General features: G+C 36.6%; 1 protein-coding gene across 1 annotated transcript in view; it reads left to right on the forward strand.

The window, feature by feature from the left end:
• The window catches only part of LOC149552483 (uncharacterized), a 395,852-nt gene that overhangs the window by 137,446 nt on the left and 236,825 nt on the right, over positions 1–21,581 (forward strand). Inside the window, exons 9-10 of the mRNA XM_089788064.1 lie at positions 19,016–19,204; positions 19,340–19,429. Coding sequence (XP_089644190.1) covers positions 19,016–19,204; positions 19,340–19,429 — 279 coding nt within the window. The remainder of the gene's footprint in view (positions 1–19,015; positions 19,205–19,339; positions 19,430–21,581) is intronic.

Below are 21,581 nucleotides of genomic sequence, written 5' to 3' on the forward strand. Positions count from 1 at the left end.
TATTCCGATCCTTGTTAAGCTGATTTGGCATTAATCTTCATTCCTCCCACCTTCCAAGTTCATAAGGCAATGGCGCCAAATGTTTACCGTACGGGTAAATTAAAACAATGCATACAGACAATGAACACGAACACGAACAGCAAAATTATATTCGCATATGCCAGACATACATTACGCTTCATAAAATCAATGATAGTAGATGCTTTACAATGATTCCAGACGGGATATAAATACTATCCGCCGAACCTTCCCGAAGGAGTCCGTCGGCCACAAACATTATATCCGCTACAAACTATTTACCCATCGGCTACAAAATACAAAACACCGACGACAGTCATTCCGTCGGCTACAGAAACACCGCCGGGACCATCCAGTCGGCTGACAACAGATTACATTAAAAAAACTTGAGGGTAAGATTTTAGGAGAAAAATTGAGAAAATACTCTCAATCCTCTAAGCATTTAAAACATGTGCATACCAAAAACCTCCATTTTGATTTAAGTCATGAGAAATAAGTGAATGTTATTTCAAATATTTGATTCACATAAGATGAGCTATAATTAAACCAGAGCATTGAATGGAGTATGCTAAAAAGGCAACTAAACAATTAAAGCAACATGAGAATCAGCAGCATATGCAACAAAATTGGGGCCATTCTAAATTACTGCACTTATCATTTTAGGTATGTGATGGATTTATCATTTATGTTCCTTGTTTATGTTTGTTAGCTTCTATTTGATGATGTTATAGTGTGTTTAAGTTATATTCAACAAAAGGTGCATGAAATAAGTTTTAAATCATTAAAATCTCTAACTTTCAAGGGTTTTTTCACATAGCCAATTCGTAGCCAAGTCATAGCCAATTCACAAGTCAAGTCGGCCTTGCCAATTTTGATTCAATTCCAAGTTTTGGTTGTTTGGATTATTTCACAATAAGCACATATAGTTCATAAATTCATATAATCATGTTCCCAATTGAAGTATACTATGGAGATGATGATCTGAGGCTGATGTAGATCTGATAACACACTGAACTGCTGATAATAGTACCTATAACTGAACAAAACTCTTCTATCATTACATTGAAACTGCTTCTATATGCAGAGATAATAACCCCACAGGGAAATGAACAATCGCCACATTGCACCATGACTGAAAATACGCCAAGAAAACACTTCAAAACCAAACCCAAACACCAAGAAGACATATAGATCAGACGATTGATTTTACTGCTGTAGGTCTGAACAAGACTGACTGACTGCTGGTACAACCAGTATAGCAGGTGCAAATCCAATGGAAGTTCATTAAATTATCAAATTTCACAATCTGGACACTTGTCATCATGAAATATGCCGTGGGCCCCTCCAAATAAGAAAGAATAAGCTCCAAAAATGGAGTTCTTCATTTTTCATTTTCCATGCTCCTCTCACATTAGTACATCCTTATAGCATAAAGTACTACTCAAACAGAAGCCATAAAATCTTTCCAAAACTTGGGTGCTCTACACAACTAAGCAAGAAGCATTAGAAATAATATTTTACCCCCTCCAATTAAAATTAATCTCGAATGGTACAACTTGCAGGGAAGGTATTGCCAGCATGTATTTGTACATCCTACTCAAGAATTTCCATCAATCACATCACAGTTTTTTCAAAAACCACTGAAAGTTTAAATAAACAACACTAGAATCTTTAGCATGTCAAAGTGTAGATTCCTTTTTCTAGGAGTGATATTTAGTAATTTATTCTATTATACAAAGGATTTGAAGCTGTTTCCGGAAATGACCAATATTATGCCTCTTTATTGGCTATTTGAACTCAAAGCTGAGTCACATATTTCTCACTGGTTCTAGGATTGAAGCAATTGCATTCCACAGTTTTCTTTTGATAATAAGCCTCATGGGGCCATAGATATTCAGGAGGGAGAATTTTATCATGGATACCAAGCATATCACTTGGCAGAATCACTGATCTGGTCCTTGGTCTGGAAAGCATACTGTGAGTAAATTTCTGAACTAGGGGATGCCTAAGCCTGTTAAGGGTCCCTTTGCATTAAGTAAAGATCCTTTCCATTTGTGCCATTGCTAAAAGAACTTATCTGCTTCCTCAAAGCTCAGTTCAGTTTCTTGTAAGAGGATGAAGTTAGTGTGTTGTAGATCATTTGATGCTTAATTGTGTGTTTTTCTTTAGGGGCACTAGGACCCGTACCTCTTGTTAAGAATATTAGCTTCATGGTAGTTGAAGCAATATAATATATATGATTTATATTAAATCTGATTATTCATATATATATATATATATATATATACATACAGATTTATATATTATCACTTATGCATTCATATTCTAACACACACACACACACACACACACACACACACACACACACATAGATAGATAGATAGATAGATAGATATAAAATCATAACCTTATAATCTTGAACGACCGAATCAAAGTATATCGGATGATATGATTATGAGTATTGGGCATTAAGTATAAACCAACACTACAAGTCTTAGTTAAGGCTGTGATTTATATTAAATGATTCGGTGGCATTGATTGGTGCTTATTAAGGATTTTAGTTATGCATTGGGGTATGGTTACATAGGGTCATACCCCTATGTAAACATATTTCAATGCACATATATATATATATCTTATATGCAATTATGAATTCTGGGAATAATCAATAACAAAGGCATTACATCTCAGTCTAATTCAGATCTGCATATTATATATAAAACTGAATCAGAACAAAGACAGAAGGAAAATCTGTTCTTATCATATAAGGATATTTATTTCAGTACAAGAAATATATATATATATATATATATATATATATATATATATATATATATATGTAAGAATTGAATTGAAGATTGCTCAAGATACATACATAGACAAATTATAAGTTTAGTTAGTCTCCACCAATAAACGATCATTCAACTTTACATGGTATCAAAGCCTAATTGGTAGAGAGACTTCCAAATTTAAATTCTGAAACAAAAGTGACAGCATGTCAAACAATTGTAGAGTAGAGGATAGGCTGCAAAAAAGGCCACTTGGAAAAGACGAAATAATAAGGATATGAAAATCATTGTTGATTAAAAAAAGATCATATTCTTCCATCCATCTCAAATCTCAAAAAGGCACTCGAAGCATTCAAGATAATTAAGGATACATTTGAAATCAACAACTCAAGTAGATTAATTACATTAAAAAATTAACTAATGAATACAAAAATGAATAAAGGAGAGTCAGTTTCATCCTACTTAGTAAAAATTTCTAAAATAAAGAATCATCTATCTTCTATTGGAAGCAAAGTAGAAGACCAAGAACTATCCATAATAACACTTAGAGGATTACCTATATCTTGGGAAGCATTCATCCAGGTTGTCAGCAGACCTTCAATACCAGCTTTTGATCAACTGAAAAATGATTGCACATTAGAAGAATCAAGAATAATTTCTAGAAGGATCATTTCAAAACAAGAGGGAGAAAATCAAGTTCTTTTCTCAGTCTCCAACAACAAAGGAAAGAAGAGGAAATTCAAAGGAAAGAAATATGATAAAAGGAAAGGAAATAATAATTACAAAAGAAATGACTTCTCCAAAGTTCAATGTTAATAAGTGTGAGAAATTAGGACATACCTTTAAAAATTGTCCAGAAAGGGAAAATATCCTAGCTTCCTTAGATGAAACAAAAAGAGATGAAAGAACACTCGTAGATGGCGAGCGGGAGTTGGAGCGGTGTAGGAGCTGGAGGCAGGAAAACTGGTTTCAAAATTTTGGGGGGGAATGGATCAGATTCGATTGGATCAGGAGTGTGATCAGAGTCAGAAGGGGTCAAAACTGCAAAGGTGAACGATCCCGGTGATGGTGGAACTATGGAGGATCCGGGGGGGGGGTTCCCAGGAAAAAGAAATGGGCTAGTTTGTTTTGTATCAAACCGGCTAGCAAATTTTCTTTACTGCCGGTCAAGAATATTTCAGATAAAGATAAAGGTATGTTTACACTTGAAATCCTGGATCAAATCATTAACAAAAATATCTCTAGGATGGATTCGACCTTGGTAGGAAAGTTTTTAGGGGCTAGACCCAACATTGAGGTGGTCAGGTCCTTTGTTAGAAGGAAGTGGGCTATTAAAGGCCAAGTGGATATTGCAGTGATTGCTAAAGGATGCCTTTCATTTAGTTTCACCTGTGATGAAGATAAACGTGAGATCCTATGCAACGGTCCGTGGGTTGTGGGTAAGCATACTCTAGTCTTGCAGAAATGTGCTCCAAATTTATATTCTATGGATGAATCTAGAATCCAAGCGCTTGTTTGGATTCATTTGATAAGGTTGCCACTGGAGTTTTGGGTAGAAGATGTGTTTCAAGGTATTGTTGGCACCTTTAGTGAACTCCTCTCTATGGATCCAGTCATTGTTTTGAGGAGAAGGATGACCTATGCTAGAATCTGTGTGGGTGTCTTTCAAGGTTCGGATATGTGAGAATCTATCTTGCTTAAATCTAAGCTTGGTATATGGAAGTAGCATATTGAGTATGAAACCATACCCTTTGCTTGTTTCTACTGCAAAAAATCTAGACATTGGGCTAAAAAATGTCCTTTGAACAAGGTACCCAAAAAGCTCAAAAAAACTGGGTTAGAAAAGAAGTTTAGAATGGCAGTGAGATTTGCATTGCAGAGGTTAGGAACTCCCTGGGGGTCAGTGGTTTGGCTAAGGTACCTTTGATGGCTATTGAGGACGCTTCTCAACCAAAGAGGAATACTAAAGGAAATCATCAGGATATTCCATTAGATCTCAGTAGTGATGTTCAGATTGGCGGTGAGATTTGCAGTGGGGAGATTAGGAACTCCCTTGTGGTCAGTGGTTTGGCTAAGGAACCATTGATGGCTGTTGAGGATGCTTCTCAACCAAAGAGGAATACTAAAGGAAATGATCAGGATATCCCATTGGATCTTAGCAGTGTGGACTTTGGTATGGCTGAGGGAGAAGGTGGGATAAGTCCCATTCATGGGGAGTGAGATGATGGTGGAGAGATTAAGCATGATTACACTCATGAAGTTTTTGAGGCAGTTGAGGATTTTGCTTCTCTCCCCATAAGTAAGGTTGATCATGGTCTGGTTGAACCTTAGGTAGATTCTATAGTTGTAGAAAGGGGGGAAGCTGAGGAAATCCGTAATGTGCTTCAGGGGGCAGATGTGAACTCGGGTGCAGAATGGAGTTATGCTGGGGTGATTAGAACTTCTAAATCTAAAAAGAAAAATGAGGGTGTATCTTCCAAAAAGAATAAAGAGAATGTTGTGATTAAAACAAGAAGCAATAAGAAGGATGATATCCCTAGCACACCTTTGGGAAAAGGCAATAAAAAAGGGGAAATGAAGAACAACAAGGCTAGGGAATGCTATCAACATGATACACCTTTAGGTAAAGGCTTTAATGTTGGAGATGTTGGTGTATCTCCCTCTTCAGTTGGTAGACCATCTAAACATGTAGAGAAGAATGGTTGAGACTAATAGAAGTATTGCAGACGGTAGTCAGAGGACTATATTAGAAAAAAAAAATTGCCATAAAAAATGAAGTTCATCTCATGGAATATAAGAGGATTAAATAATCCTTATAAACAAGATATTACTAAAAACATGATTAGGAATAATAAGCCAGATATTGTTCTGATTCAAGAAACTAAAATGTTGAAGGATAAAGTTGAAAGTCTCTTGGATTTTTGGGGAGGCAAAATTATTGGGAATGATTCAGATGGGGCCTCAGGAGGTATGGTAGTTTATTGGAATGATAAATACATTTCTGGGGAACTGTCATGTCCCCACTCTAGCTCAGTCTAACAGAGACATGTGAGTCAGCTTATTATGGGGTCTTGTAGGCTGACACGGTTGGATAGAGACCCAGTATGGTTATTCAGTGTTGGGGACTTGGTTTTCTGGTGGGTATTGATCAGTTGGGTGACGTTCCTTGTCTTTAGGAGGCAGTTCCTACATTTATGGGGTTCATTCCTTCTTTTTAGGAGGTATGATCATGCCCAGGGCTGGGTTTCTTGGATATGACCCTTTGGGTTCAGTTTCAGAGGGATAGGGCTTGTTTCCTAAATTTTAGGAGCATCCCTAGATTTTAGGGATGAGACTGCCAGTGGATCCTTGATTTCCGACTTCAGTCACAGAGAGGTGACAGGATGATTTTATGGTTTGTGATGTCAGTTGGGCAGTTTGTGGCTATTTGGGTTATATTTTTAATATTTCATAAGTTAGCATTTAATATTTAAATAAGGCTAAGTTAATAGCCATTTTGGAGTAATAAGGGAATTTTGGCCCCATCTGGATGCGTATCCCATGTTATGATAGCTCGTTGGAAAGGTCTTGAAATTCTCTAAATCTTCCTCTTTTGTCTCAGGGCAATTCAGTGAACGGATTTATTACTATGGTGGAAAAGGTCATTTTCTAGAGACATGGTCACTTTAAAATAAGATTTAATTCATTTTTTTATAGCCAACGCCAATTAGGGGTCACTTTAGGGTTCGAATTGCTTTGCAAGGGGTTATAAGGAGATGGGCGCCATTTCTCATGATTATGCATATTTTTCAAACACTTCTTTTCAGATTTGCTCTGCTTGAGCAATTTGCATTCTGGGACGCAAACCCCAGGGTAATTGCTGGCTGGGACGTAACCCTCAGCAGCATTGGGTATTGGTTTGTCAGTAGTTTCAACAGTATTCAGGAGGAAGGTAGACGCCACTTCAGCTTGGGCCTACAGTTTGTTTTGTTGGGCATGTTCTTTGGCGTATGGGAGGCGAATTCTAGCAGCCGTACACTGCCATTTCTTGCAGCCGTACTCTGTCATTTGCAGCACTTGGATACATAGAAAAATCGATTACTCAGCAGTAGATTCTTGCATCTTATCAGCCCGTTTTCATCAGCCAGTTGTGGCGTCACTGTTACAGGAAATGTACTGGATCTTTTATTTGGCTCTATAATTCAGAGATCTGCCTGGTACGATTTGTATCAACTCTGACTTTACTGCATATTGTTATTTATTTTCAGACTCTTTTCTTGCCATTTGCTACTTCTCATTTCTATGTGGAATAATCATCAAAAACACAAAAACAAACAAACTCTTCTGCATTTCCGTCTAGTTCTACAAGAAAACATTAATAAACAGGAAAAAACAAAAATAAAATAAATCTACAGCAGATTTGCAGCAGAGATCCATCAGGGATCTTTCAGGAACTTATTTCTCAAAATAGAAATATGATGAACATCAGATTTACCAATTCTAAGGATGGCTTTACTTGGGTGCTTACTAATGTCTATGCTCCCAATTCTAAATGGGGTAGGAAGGTTCTTTGGGAAAATATTACTAATCAAAGAAAAAATTTTGTGGAAGAGAATTGGATTATTATGGGGGATTTTAATACCCCGCTGAAAGGATCTGAAAAGATGGGAGGAAGTCAAACTAACTTGGACAATAGATTGGATTTATTGGACTTCATTGATCATCATCTTCTACATGATATGGATTTGCATGGGATTGATTATACTTGGACCAATAGAAGAATTGGTAAGGATCTCATTTAAATCAGATCGGATAGAGCTCTAATTAGTAGTGATTGGATGTTAAAATATAAATGTTCTCTTATTGCTCAAGTTCATATTGGTTTGGATCACTATCCCATTTTTCTAGGGGCAAATCTTTTAACCTCTCACAAGAATTATCCATTTAGATTTGAAAAAAATGTGGACTCTCCATCCAGGTCTGGGAAATCTTATCAAGGAATGGTGGAACATTCGTGTGGAGGGCACTGCTATGTTCAAAGTTGCTGCTAAGCTGAAAAACATTAAAAAAAATCAAAATTTGGAATAAGGTTACTTTTGGGAACATTTTTGAGAATAAAAAGAAGATCTTAGATTAACTTAAAGATATTCAAGACAGTATTCAGGCTGATGGTTATGAGAATGTTTCTAAGGAGGAAGAAAGTGAGAAATTGATTGAGATTCAAGACATTATTACTAAGGAGGAGATATTCTAGAGGTAGAGATCTAGAAATTTTTTTTTGAAGGAGACCAAAATACTAAGTACTTTCACATGACCACTTTGAAGCATAGGATGGTTAATAGAATTTTTAGACTCAATACTATTGGCGAGCCTACAGAGGATGAGGAGATTATCAAAAGAGAAACCATGAATTTTTTCAGCAATCTACTTCAAGGTGATCCCAACTTGGACAAGGATAAGCAGAATATGTTTTTGGACTGTATTCCAAACTGTATCTCAGAGGAGCAGAACATATTCCTAACTTGTATTCCGTCTTATGAAGAAATATCAAAGGTTGTTTTCTCCTTTGATGGAGATAAGGCTCCAGGGCCAGATGGGTTTCCTTTCCTGTTTGTTCATAAGTACTGGAGTATCATCAGTGATGATGTTTGTAATGGGGTTAAGGAGTTCTTTGGCTCTAGGAAAATGCTCAAAGAGTTGAATGGTACTTTCCTTGCACTTATTCCCATGAAGTCAGGTGCTGATAGTTTGGATTAGTTTTGGTCAATCAGTCTTTGTGATTCTTTCTATAAATTTTTTTTCTAAAGTGCTTACTCTTAGAATTTTGTCCCTTCTCCCTAGTTTGATCTCTACGCAGCAGAATGGTTTTGTTCCGAGGAGGCAGATTTTGGATTCGATTATTTCGGTGCATGAAAATATTCACTCTCTCAATGCTTCCAAGAAAGAGGGGTTCCATCTTAAGTTAGATCTATCTAAAGCTTATGATAGAGTGGATTGGGCTTTTCTTCTAAGAGGTCTCGAAGCTTTTGGGTTTAATAAGAGATTTAGGGATCTGGTCATTATGCTGGTCTCTTCGGCTACTTTCTTGGTTCTTGTTAATGGTTCACCTACCCCCTTTTTCCAAGCTTCACGTGGTTTAAGGCAGGGGGATCACTTTTACCTATGCTCTTTATTTTGATGGCTGAATGTTTGGGTAGATTTGTGGAGAAATTGGTGAGTGTGGGGGATTTTGTTGGTCTTAAACCCTCTTCCAAAGAGTTGATTTGTTCGCATCAGAAATTTGTGGATGATTCTATAATTATGGGAGAAGCCTCAGTTAGAAATGCTAGAAATTTAAAGAGGGCATTGGAGGATTATGGGCAAGCTTCGGGTCAAATTATTAATTGGATAAGATAAGATAATGATATTAATGTCCAACAAAAGACCAAAATGAGGTCTATGGGACTGAAAGGATTACAATAGTGAAGCAAACACCAGCAGGGGCACACAAAGGCGTCTGAACAAAAATGAATACAGTCAAAGTAATAACAATAAAGAACAGAGACAGGGAAAGCGGAGTCTTTCATGGGCAAGAAGAAATCTGTCACTGAATGATAGAAATGCTGATGTGTAGAGGAACTGCCCTGTCTCTAGCCTTTCCCAGAGGAGCGTCGCTAGTACAAGTAGTTAGAACGGGATCTGACACATCTAGAAAGCCCATTAGACCGAATAGAGCTAGAAGACCTTTTCACACCACGCAAAGGGGATAATGGTGTAAAGAAGGCAGTAATGAGCTGAGTAGATGAGTGCCGGTGGGGATGCAATGTTTGGATCGTGCTATCACGGAGCATGGTGGCCTCATGAAGATAAAGTGCAAGACATCTTTGATCATAATAGCTGAAAAAGTCATGGAGAGAAAAGCACTCCCTAAACAGACAAAAGAATCTCCCTCTAATCTCATAGTAAATTGGAGCAAAAGTGTGATTTTCTTTTGTCAATGTGAATGAGAAGAGACAGAATAAAATTAAAAGGATTGTTGGATGCAAGATAGGTTCCTTACCGGTTCTTATCTAGGGTTACCTCTTTGTTTGGACCCACCTGAGACCTTTTGGAGTTCGCCGATTGACAAAATTCACTCGAAGTTAGCAGGTTGGAAAGGCTCCCTCCTTAGTCAGGCTGGTAAGATTATTGTTCTCAAATCCATTTTATAGAATGTTTCACTATATGCTCAGAGTATTTTTAAGATCCCTAGAAAGTTTGCATTGGCTATTGAAAAAATTCAGAAGCTTTTTTTATGGATGTGTACGGAAAAAAAGAAAAGACTGCCTCTGATTGCTTGGGAGAAAGTTTTCATGCCTTATAATAAAGGTGGCCTTGGTCTGAGAAGAGTTACTACTACGCATGACGCTTTGCTTGCCAAATTGTTATGGAGGTGGCACCAAGAAGAAGGAGAATGGCGTGAAATCTGGAATGATAAGTATAATAGGGATAACCAAGATCTTAATCACTTTCTCAATAATGAGTCAGTTCAAGGAGGTTCTTTGATTTGAAAAAATGCCCAAAAAACATAAACATATTATTAAGAAAGGGGTTAGATGGAAGGTGGGAAATGGGAGGACTGTTCTTTTTTGGGATGATATCTGGGTTCTTGATCATCCTCTTAGTATTGATCAAAGGTGGAATGCTTATATGGAGCAATGTAAGCATCTCTTCAGGACTTTTGTTGAGGATTATTGGGAGGGGAATAAATGGCTGGACCTCAAAAGGGTGGACACAAACTTGAATGAACTCAATAAGATTCTGAATGTAGTCTTCTTAAGCCATGAGGAAGATGCACTGATTTGGAAATTCAATCCTAATGGTCTCTTCTCTGTGTCTTCAGTGTATGCTAATGATTTTGAACAGCATCCAGAGCCTTGTTGAGCTAAAGCGTGGTTTAAAGGTATGACTCCCAAAATTAACATATTTTTTTTTGGATAATCTTGCAGGAAATTTTTTTGACTTCGGATAACTTATTGAAGAGAGGTTTCAATATTGTTAATAGATGTTACCTTTGTAAAAATGATGTTGAGTTGGTCAACCATATGACCTTGCACTACTCCTATACTAAAATGGTGTGGGATAGGGTATGTGGTCTGCTGAATATTGCTTGGGTTTTCCTTGACACCATTCAACACTTTTTCAATTGATGGAAGCCACCTTGTAATAATGCCTTAGTTTTGCGATTGTGGGATTTTATTCTCCTGTTCCTTTGTTGTGGTGTTTGGAAGGAACAAAATGATAGGGTGTTTAGGGGAATCGAATCAAATCTTGATCAAGTTTTCTGTAAGATTAAGAATTTGGTGATTGAAAATGTCAGATCCAGTGGAAAAGGTCAACAATCTTAGAATGAATGGGAAGATTTGGTGATTCAGAATTGGAATCTGAAGGATATCAGCTTGACACAAATTGGTCCCAACCTTAGGGATCTAGCTAGATGGGATTGTCCCTTGATGGATTCATATAAGATAAATTTTGGTGGGGCCTCAAATGGCAACCTAGGAATTGCGGGTTGTGGAGTCATTATTAGGAATGAGAATGGAGATAGAATGGGGGGTATGGCCATCCCTATTGGTATTCAAACTAATCATGTGGCTGAGGCTAATGTGGCCCTTTATGGTCTCATCTATGTAAAGAGTTTGAATTTGAATAATATATGGCTTGAGGGGGATTCCCTTAATATTATCAATTGCCTTAATGGAGTTACCAAGTCTTCCTGGACTATTAATAATATTATTTGTCAAGGCAAAGATCTTATCAACTCTTTTGAAAATTGTATTGTTACTCATAATTTTAGAGAAACCAATCAAGTTGTTGACTGGGCTGCCAATGTGGCTTGTAAGATTGAGGAAAAGGTAATATGGAACAATAATGATACAATACCCATAGAGGGGTGCTTACTGATTGAACATGACAAAGTTCGAAGTAAGCAAAAGTGGTCCATTAATGATTACCATGTCAGAAAAATTTAATTATTTTTTTGACAGATTTGGGATGCGGTGGGCTTTTATGAGAAGGACATAGTTCTTTCACTTAATTCCACATGGATTGTGGGGCTTATTTGCCACTGTGTGTTTTGGCTGTGAAATTGATTTCCGCATTTAGTTGCAGAGGGTTTTTTGGAGAAGACATGATTTTCATCTTCGAAATAGGAAGATGGGAGGAAAATGCAAAAGAATTGACCCAACTAGCTGTAAAGTATGGAGGAATAAGAAAGATATTTGGGAAATTCTTGAGCAAGGAAACTTTACGGGTTATATGGAGAAGTTAAAAGGAAACAACCTTGCAATAACTCAACAGTTCATTAAGACTTGGAGAGATGGGATGGTTTTAGTGGGAAATCAAAGAATGGAGGTGACTGAAGAAATCATAGCCGAAGCTACGGGTCTGGAGATGGAGCGCATCAATTTTTATTTGGATAGAAAGCTGTTTGATAGGGCGGTCGACGAGTTTGCGGATTCTGCCAAAGAAGCAACAAACTGGTTAAAATAGGTGATTCCTACTTTAACCCAGCTTCCATTTCGCGCTCATGATGATTTGTGGTGTTTGTGATTATTGAATTTCTCACTTTGGATGGCCGGTTCACAAAAACTTATGGCCACCATTTCATGTTAGTCAATCATTTTAGGCATGGGATTAGGATAAATCTTCCTTTTTATCCTAGACAATCTTTGGGTAATTCCATTATGGCTTTCCAAAATGACCCAGATGGTGATCATGTCTGCCATGAGGGGTTAATGGTTCTCATTATGAACCTTCTAAAGTCCAAAAAGGTGGATAGGCCTAGGTAGAGTAATAAAGCGATTGATTATGAGATCGAGGGAAGTGATTCGAAGAAGGACCTGGATAAGGACACTGAGGATAAAGGGGTGAGGTGGATGTTAAGCAGAGTATGAAAGGGGATTTTGGTAGCAGTTCCAAGAAGAAAAAGAAAGGAAAGGGGAGTGAGTTGGATTAGGACAATGACTACAAGGAGGAACTGAAAAAGGGTTCTCAGAAGAAAGGAATTATAGGGAAGGGCTCGGGTGATAAGGGTTTGAATGTGGAGAGGGTCTTGGTTCCCTCTGATGATGAACTGTTAATTCAAAGGATGGAAAGAAAAAGAAAACCGGTGTCGATTCAGCATGAGGGTGAGGACAGTGTCCCAAAAGAGGTGGATTTAGGCATCAATAGACTAGGAGACGAGGAACACTATAACAGGGAGGAGGTTGAGAAGGGATTCCGAAAGGGAATCATGGGTAATCCAGGGTTAATTTTGAAGGAGATTGGGGTCCTTAAACAAAAAATGCAAGTGATCTTAAAGGATTTTGAGCAGGTCAATAAGACGACAAGCGTACGTTGGGCCAACATATTGATAGGCTTTCAAAAGTCATTGGTAATGCAGAGGAGGTTAAAAACTTAATGAAAAGGGTGCCATTAATTGAAACCAAAAATAGGAATTTGGAACAGTTTAATAAAGATATCCAAAAAAGGATGGAAAGCCTGGAAGCCAAAGTGAGCAATATGGAGAAAACGATCAAGAATTTGGGTGGTAAAAATTGTAACATGCTAAAAACTATGGCTGATAATCTCAATAAATTGCTGAATAAGATGGATCAGGCTAGAGGACTTGACTCCTCTGTTGTAAATGAGGATCAGGGGCCGAGCAAGTGCACCAGGGCCAACTCCAAGAAGAATGTAGGTGGGGGAGCAAAAAAGCTGTAGGAAATGAAAACCACTGCAAAAAATATGAACATTTTGGCAGATCAAGTAGTGGACCTGTTGAAAACTTTGTAGCTGTCCAGGTGCTATCCTTTTGCTTTCCTTTTGCTGTCTTTTTATGCATAGCTGTACTTGGCCTCATGTTTCTATATTAGTTTTTTTGTTTACGGAGGACTTTTATTTTTTGAACTCTTTAGTTAGTTACTCTTTGATACTTTTTAAAAGGTTTCGGGTCCTTTAAAACCTATTTTTACGTAATCAAAACAAAAAGGAATGAAAATCTGTTATTCTATTCTACTCTATCAAGTGAGATGAAATCTAACGAAAATGTGTGGATAATAGATAGTGGTGCTTCTTGACATATAACAGGATTCAGAGATAAGTTTGAAACTTCTAGAAATTATCTCATTGAAGGAGTCACCATTGGAGACAACTCCACATATCTAGTAAAAGGAATTGGGACCTGTTCTATATAACTAAGAATCGGGGTTACACTAAAATTGAAAGATGTCCTTTTCGTACCGGGCATGAAAAGAAATCTAGTATCAATCTTTGGACTTGTTGATGAAGGGTTTCAAGTCACCTTCAATGATGACAAAGTATTGCACTGGCCTAAAAACACTAATCTCAAGAATGCTATCACCATAGGGACTAGATATCGGATCCTATATAAACTATGCAACATTCAAAAGCAAGCTCTAAGTCACGAAGTGACAAATTCTAATGAAGTATGGCATAGAAGGCTTGGACATATTGGTTTCAGTTCATTTCGAAATGTAGAAAAAATCACCACTAGAACACCTAGCTTAAATTCAAAACATATAGGCACTTCTAAAGGATGTGCTCTAGGAAAGAATATAAAAAGACCTTTTCCTCCTAGTGAACACAAGTCTAAATTAGTTCTGGAATTAGTTTACTCTGATTTATGTGGACCTATGCCAACACTTTCCCTAGGAGGATTCTCTAACTACATAATATTCATTGATGATTTCTCTAGGAAAACCTGGATCTATTTCCTTAAAGTCAAAGAATCAAATGAGGTCCTATCAAAATTTAAAGAGTTTAAAGAAATTGTGGAAAATCAAAAATCAAAAAGAATTAAAACTCCAAGATTAGACAATGGAGGAAAATATACCTCTGAAAATTTTAAAGTTTTTTGTACCTCTGTTGGGATTAAGAGGGGGTACATAGTACCTTATAATCCTCAATAAAATGGGGTAGCATAAAGAAAAAATAGAACCATTGTTGAAGCAGCTAAAGCCATGTTTCATAATCAAAATTTACATTTCTTATTTTGGGCGGAGGGCACCAATATAGCTGTAAACATTCAAAATAGATGTCCACATTCAATACTCGAAAACATCACTCCTAAAGAAGTCTCTACAGGAATTAAACCTGACTTAAGTCATCTTAGAATATTTGGTTGCCTTGTTTACATTCACATACTTAAAGAGAAAAGAACCAAGTTGGAACCATCTGGGAAGAAAGGAATATTTGTTGGGTATAGTGAGAACTCCAAAGGGTATAGAGTCTATTTACTTGGACAAAGATCAGTTAAGTGAGCAGAGATGTCATATTTGAAGAAAACACTACTTCAAAACTATCTACAAGTATAAAAGATGAGCCCATCATATACTTAGATGAAAATCTACAAACCTAAATTCAGAGGGAGAACATATTAGAAGAGAATGAACCATTGCCAAATATAGAAAATAGAGACATCAACAATATCAAGAAAAGGCCATTATGGGCAAGGAAAATGATTGAAGAAAATGATGTTGAGTCAGATGAAATTTCTAGGGAAAGCAAGAAAACCAGAAACAAATCTTGTTACATTGTGCTAGTAACTAAGCTTACTAAATCTGAACCGTCAATTGTTGAAGAAGCCCTAACTTGTCAAGCTTGGAAAGATGCTATGGTTGAAGAGTATCAATCCATATTACAAAATGATGTTTGGGATATTGTACCTAGACCAAAAGACAAATAAGTTGTTTCATCAAATGGTTATGCAAAATCAAATATGCTTTAGATGGTAATATTGAAAAACATAAAGCAAGGTTTGTTGCTCGAGGTTTTTCTCATAAGGAAGGTATTGATTATGAGGAAACTTTTGCTCCAATTGCTCAATACACTTTGGTGAGAACAATTATTGCAATTGCAACATCCAAAGGATGGAGGATACATCAAATAGATGTCAAGACCGCATACCTGAATGGTGTCATTAATGAAGAAGTATATATTGAACAACCTGAAGGTTTTGCTATAAAAGATAAGGATCTATACGTATGTAATCTCAAGAAAGCTCTCTGTGGCCTCAATCAACCTCCTTGAGCTTGGTATGAAAGGATAGATAGCTACGTCACCAAATTAGGATACTCAAAGAATGAAGCTGATCCTAACATTTAGCTCAAAATTTCTAATGATGACATCTTAATACTTGTTTTATATGTTGATGATCTATTGATAGCAGGCAATGATCACTTATTGAAAGATGCAAACAAGATCTTATAGCTGAATTTGAAATGAAGGATCTAGGTCTACTACACTATTTTTTGGGCCTAGAGGTCTGGCAAAACAAAGATCATATTTTTCTAAATCAAGTGAAGTACGCTCAGGACATCTTGACTAGATTTGGAATGATGGACAACAAACCTCTAACAATTCCGATGGAAACTAATCTACACAAACTAAAAGAAGCTGTGAATTTAGAGTGTATTGAGCCCACTCTTTATAGACAGATCATTGGATCACTTATGTATCTAGTAAATACTAGATCTGATATCTACTATGCCACAAATGTTTTAAGTCATTTAATGTGTGAACCAAAGAAGATTCATTTGATGGCTGCTAAACATATCTCGAGATATCTACGTGGCACTATTGGTCTTGGTTTGAAGTACAAAAATGTTGAGATTAAACTTGAAGGATATACTGACTCTAATTGGGCTGGTTGTTTCGTAAACTGCAAGAGTACTATAGGGTTTTGCTTCAGCAATTGATATCCTAGTTCAGTAGAAAACAACCAACAATTTCCTTGAGTTCCATCGAAACTGAGTATATGGCAGCCTCCATGGGAGCATGCGAAGCAGGATGGTTTTGAAAGCTATTATTAGGACTCTTTGGAAAACAACTAAGTCCAATAGTGATTCATTGTGATAACTAGAGCTGCATCAAACTTTCTGCAAATCCTGTTTTCCACAATCAATCGAAGCACATCGAGACTCCTTACCATTACATAAGAGGCATGGTTGATAGAAATATTATCAAACTGATTTGTATCAGTACTAATGAGCAAAACGCTGACATTATCACCAAGCCTCTTGCAAAGTTGAAAATAGAGTACTTCAGAGGTAAACATGGTATGACAAATTTGTGAATACATTTGTAAATAAATATGTTCATGAATAATTAAAATTAGATTGTTTGCAAACTTGTGTTATGAAAGGTGATGATCTTTCTTATGTGTAAGATCACTATTGTAAGGTGATGACCTTATTTACAGTTGATCTATCTTCTAACACCAAAAGTTTTGAAGTGTTATCATTGTTCTTCCGGCAGGATTTTGTCAGACACATTGATAACCATCATGGTTCTTCTGGCCAGATTTTGCCGGATACCATGAAAATCTATTGTTATGGTTCTTTGGGCCGGATTTTGTCAGATACCATAATTTGATTGACCGCATTGTAAGTGGTGTATAACCTTGTGTTATAATTCCTTCAATTCCCTCCTTGCTAAAGAAGTAGTGTTATGAATATTTGCTTCATGGTAATTGAAGCAATAAAATATATATGATTTATATTAAATCTGATTATTCATATATATATCATAACCTTATAATCTTGAACGACCGAATCAAAGTATATCGGATGATATGAGTATCAGGCAATAAGTATAAATAGATATTATGATCCCTCACAAGTCTTAGTTAAGGCTGTGATTTATATTAAATGATTTGGTGGCATTGATTGGTGCTTATTGAGGATTTTAGTTATGCATTGGGGTATGGTTATGTAGGGTCATACCCTTGTGTAAACATATCTCAATGCACATATATATATTATATGCAATTATGAATTTTGGGAATAATCAATAACAAAGGCATTACATCTCAGTCTAACTCAGATCTGCATATTATATATAAAACTGAATCAGTACAAAGACATAAGGAAAATCTGTTCTTATCATATAAGGATATTTATCTCAGGTCGAGAAATATATATATAAGAATTGAATTGAAGATTGCTCAAGATATATACATAGACAAATTATAAGTTTAGTTAGTCTCCACCAATGAACAATCATTCAACTTTACACCAGTAACATTCCATGTGAAAAATACACTTTGTGACAATGGGGGCCGCTTCCCCCACTTGTTTGTTCTGTAAATAATGAAATTTAATGTAGACTGTGATCTAATTTGATCTCCTTGATTTTTACTTTCTCCTTTGTCTTTCTTTAGTGACTTGACTTGCACAATGGGCCTTGGCTGTTTAAGTTTCTTGTTGGGAGATTGTGTGAATATCTATAGTAATCAGTTTTCTTCTTTGCTTTGGGTGTAACATAAAGATCACTACGTCTATATTTGACTCGATCTACAAATTGTCTTCTGTATTTGTAATTATCTGATTATTGTGTTCATTTGGAGCACCTTTGCCTACCTTTAGGGACCTGATAAGTGGGTGAAACTTCTTAATTTGAATTATGGCACATGAGATTGACCCCTTTTGATTAGTTGTTTGTGTCTTGTCATGGTCGTGATGCCTAGTAGAATGAACTTTTGTACAAATGTCAAGATATCTTCTTTCATTCAGATTGAAACATATACACTAGAATCTCCTTTTAATTTTGAAGCATCCACACGTTGGAATTTTCTCATTAAATTAGAGATCTATTCTTGTATACATCCCAATATTCCTTTGGTAGATTGTCAATCTTATCCAAATTGATACTGTTTTGACAATTCAACAGATTGAACTTGTTACATTTTTAAGCAAGAGGCCAACTCCAGCAACCGCCCAAGGGTCAGTCAATTTTCTTTTCTCTTGTTAGACAACCAGAAAAAAATGAGTGTTGTTTGTTTGCTTGAACCACACTTTAACTTCATTTTATTTTTTAATCATTGTACTGTTTGCATAATGCATACTTGCTTAGTATCTTTTTTATCATCAGAGGGTTTTGACTCGAGTATATCCTTTTCAAATGGAATCCACCCAACAATTCTTTCTCCAATTTTTATCCCTCTTGTTGCTCTGCATTGCAATTCAATAGTGATGCAGTATCTCCTAAGTTTGACAATGTGCAATGGATCATATCCTATAATTTTAGATCATCAAAATATTAAATATCTTCCATTTTGAATGACTGATGCATGATTCTTTAGTTGAACTGAAACAAAATGAACTTTAGTATGGATATGAATGTGGAAGAAATCTCAATGGTATTGAACTTTTGTGTAGATAGGGTCATGGAAACAATTTCTTCTAAGTTATCTGTGTTCTTTGGTTCAGGAGAAGACAATTCATCTTCTTAGATGTTTTGGTATTCAGAAAAATGATTTCAATCAAACTCAAAACATTCATCTTCTTTCTGTCGGGGTTCATTATTTGCTGAAGCAGCTACCTGCACCAGTTGTTAGTAATCATGCCATGGTGCTGCTTAAGCTTGTAGAAAATGCTGTGGACCTTTCAATGGCCCAGGTAAGACCTTGAGTCTGCTAATTTCTCTTGATTTCTTCTGTAGAAAAGGCAACGCATGGTTAAGCAGTTAGCTGAAAATTTTGAGAGAGAACTGAAGATATTTTTAGTAGATAGTTGTAATGAATCCATTTGCAGTACATGAATTACAGGTTGCTTGGGTTCAAATTATGCGAGTGTGGACCTCCAAGAGAATTTTGTCATGCTGTCTTGAGTGATGTGCTGGAAGTATGTATTATGCATTATTTGCAAATTATAGTGGAATGATTTACTGCTGAGGATTGTGATTTTAAAAGCCTAATGATGCTTTTCTATTTTAGGATCTTTGTTTCATTGATGTCATGTGAAGCTGATGATAAAGTACTTTTTGATTTCTAGATTCTTTTCTTTCTAAATGCTTTCAGTATTTAGTGCATGCAAATCCAATCTGAGAGAGATGATTCAATGATTCGGATTTCTTCATCTTGTTGCTTCAAAAGAATCTGGCTATAGATATTTAATATTTATGGCTGTTATTGTATTATATGGTTTCTTATCTGTGTAAGCCAAGCTAACATATCACCCGCTGAAGAATAAATTGGACTATTTTGAATGCCGGGTTGCATATATGTTATTGTGCTTGAAGTGTTACTTGCATAGGCTAAAGAAATGCTGACAGAGCTCGCATTTGGCTGAGTTTTTTGGCCTATTATACAGAATATATCAATGGATGTAGTAGGTTCCCTTGGTCTGATTTTTGTTTGTTTGTTCACTAAGAGGATGATTGATAGTTTATAACAATGAAATACATTCAACAAAGTAAACAACTAATGACTGAAGTTCTGAACTACTAATATGTCCAGCTTCATAATGAATCTCACAAACCAAATAGCAATCTTATTTAATCCCAATCTGACAAGTTCTTACACAGTACATAAGTATTGATCTTTCAATGAAGTATTTCATATAAACTGAACATACAAACATACCCTTGAATTGTAGCCTCCTTTTCTGATAAGTCTGAAACCATGAAGCCTTGGGTGTCGATACTTCTTGCAATGCTTTGTGTGTCATGTCCCCAAATTTGAATGTAATAATTAAATTTAAATAATTAATTAACTGGTCCCAGAAATTAAATAATATAATAAAAGGACCTTTAATTAGTTACTTTAATTAATTAATATGGGCCCAAGTTAATATTTGTATTTGTGGTTCCGATTGATTTAATATATCTCGGACCTATTTTTATTTTAGTTTTCGTTGGTAAGTGTTGCCGTCGGCTATCTTTGTACACCCTCGGAAAGGTTTTCCCCAACGAGTATTTAAGTACGGTTTGTAGCTAGTCATAGATAAACATTCTGATTATTTATTTTGTACTACGAATTCCCATTGGGATTCTCTGTTGTTTGCCATTTTGGAAGTGAAAGATTTTCCCTACTTGGCTTATTTGGTTTTAGTGGGATTCAACCCTCACCCTATTCCATTGCATGTAATACTTCGCTCTGATTTGGCCAGTCGGAGCACCATCTATTGGCAATTATTAATTGAAGGTTGTTTGTGTTTGAATCTCTATTATTGTTTGGTAGTGTTTGATGAATTTGGAATTAATAGTTTAAAGTGCAGATTTGAAATCGTTCTTTCCATACCTACTTTGTTTCTCACAACACTCTACGCAATTATCGTACGACCTCCAAGCTAAGCTGTACTTCCTCCCAACCAATCATACAACCCCCATATACCCAACTGTATGGCCTCCACCTGCTCACCGTACGGACCCCATAGTCCCTACCGTACGACTACACTACTAAGGACTGACCTAAAGCACTGGCCACTCGAAGCATTGACCCGAAGCACTAACCTGAAGCACTGACCGAAGCATTGACCCGAAGCATTGACCTGAAGCACAGGCGACCCGAAACATTGACCTGAAGCACTGGCCCAAAGCACTAACCCGAAGCACTGACCGAAGCACTGACTTGAAGCATTGGCCACCCGAAGCACTAAGGGAGAACTACCTAAAGCATTGACCTGAAGCACTGGCCACCCGAAGCACTAAGGGAGAACCACCCGAAGCACTAGCCACCCGAAGCACTAAAGGATACTACTTGGAGCACACAACCAGACTACCTGAAGCGCATGACAAGACTACCTAGAGCATGCTACAACACTTCATAAGGAAACTCTAGAAACATAACATTACAATGGTATCAGAGCAGAAACCTTTCGGGAGCATCTCTGAAACTTTCGGGAACATTACCAAAACCGTTCGGAACATCTTTGAAACTTTGGAGAACATTACCGAAACCGTTTGGGAGCATCTCCAAAACTTTTGGGAACATTACTGAAATCGTTCGGAACATTGCAGTGGTATCAGAGCAAAAACCTTTCGAGAGCATCTTCA

This window comes from Cupressus sempervirens, chromosome 6, assembly GCF_028749045.1.
Source record: "Cupressus sempervirens isolate cs-2001-9-10 chromosome 6, ASM2874904v1, whole genome shotgun sequence".
NCBI lineage: Eukaryota > Viridiplantae > Streptophyta > Pinopsida > Cupressales > Cupressaceae > Cupressus > Cupressus sempervirens.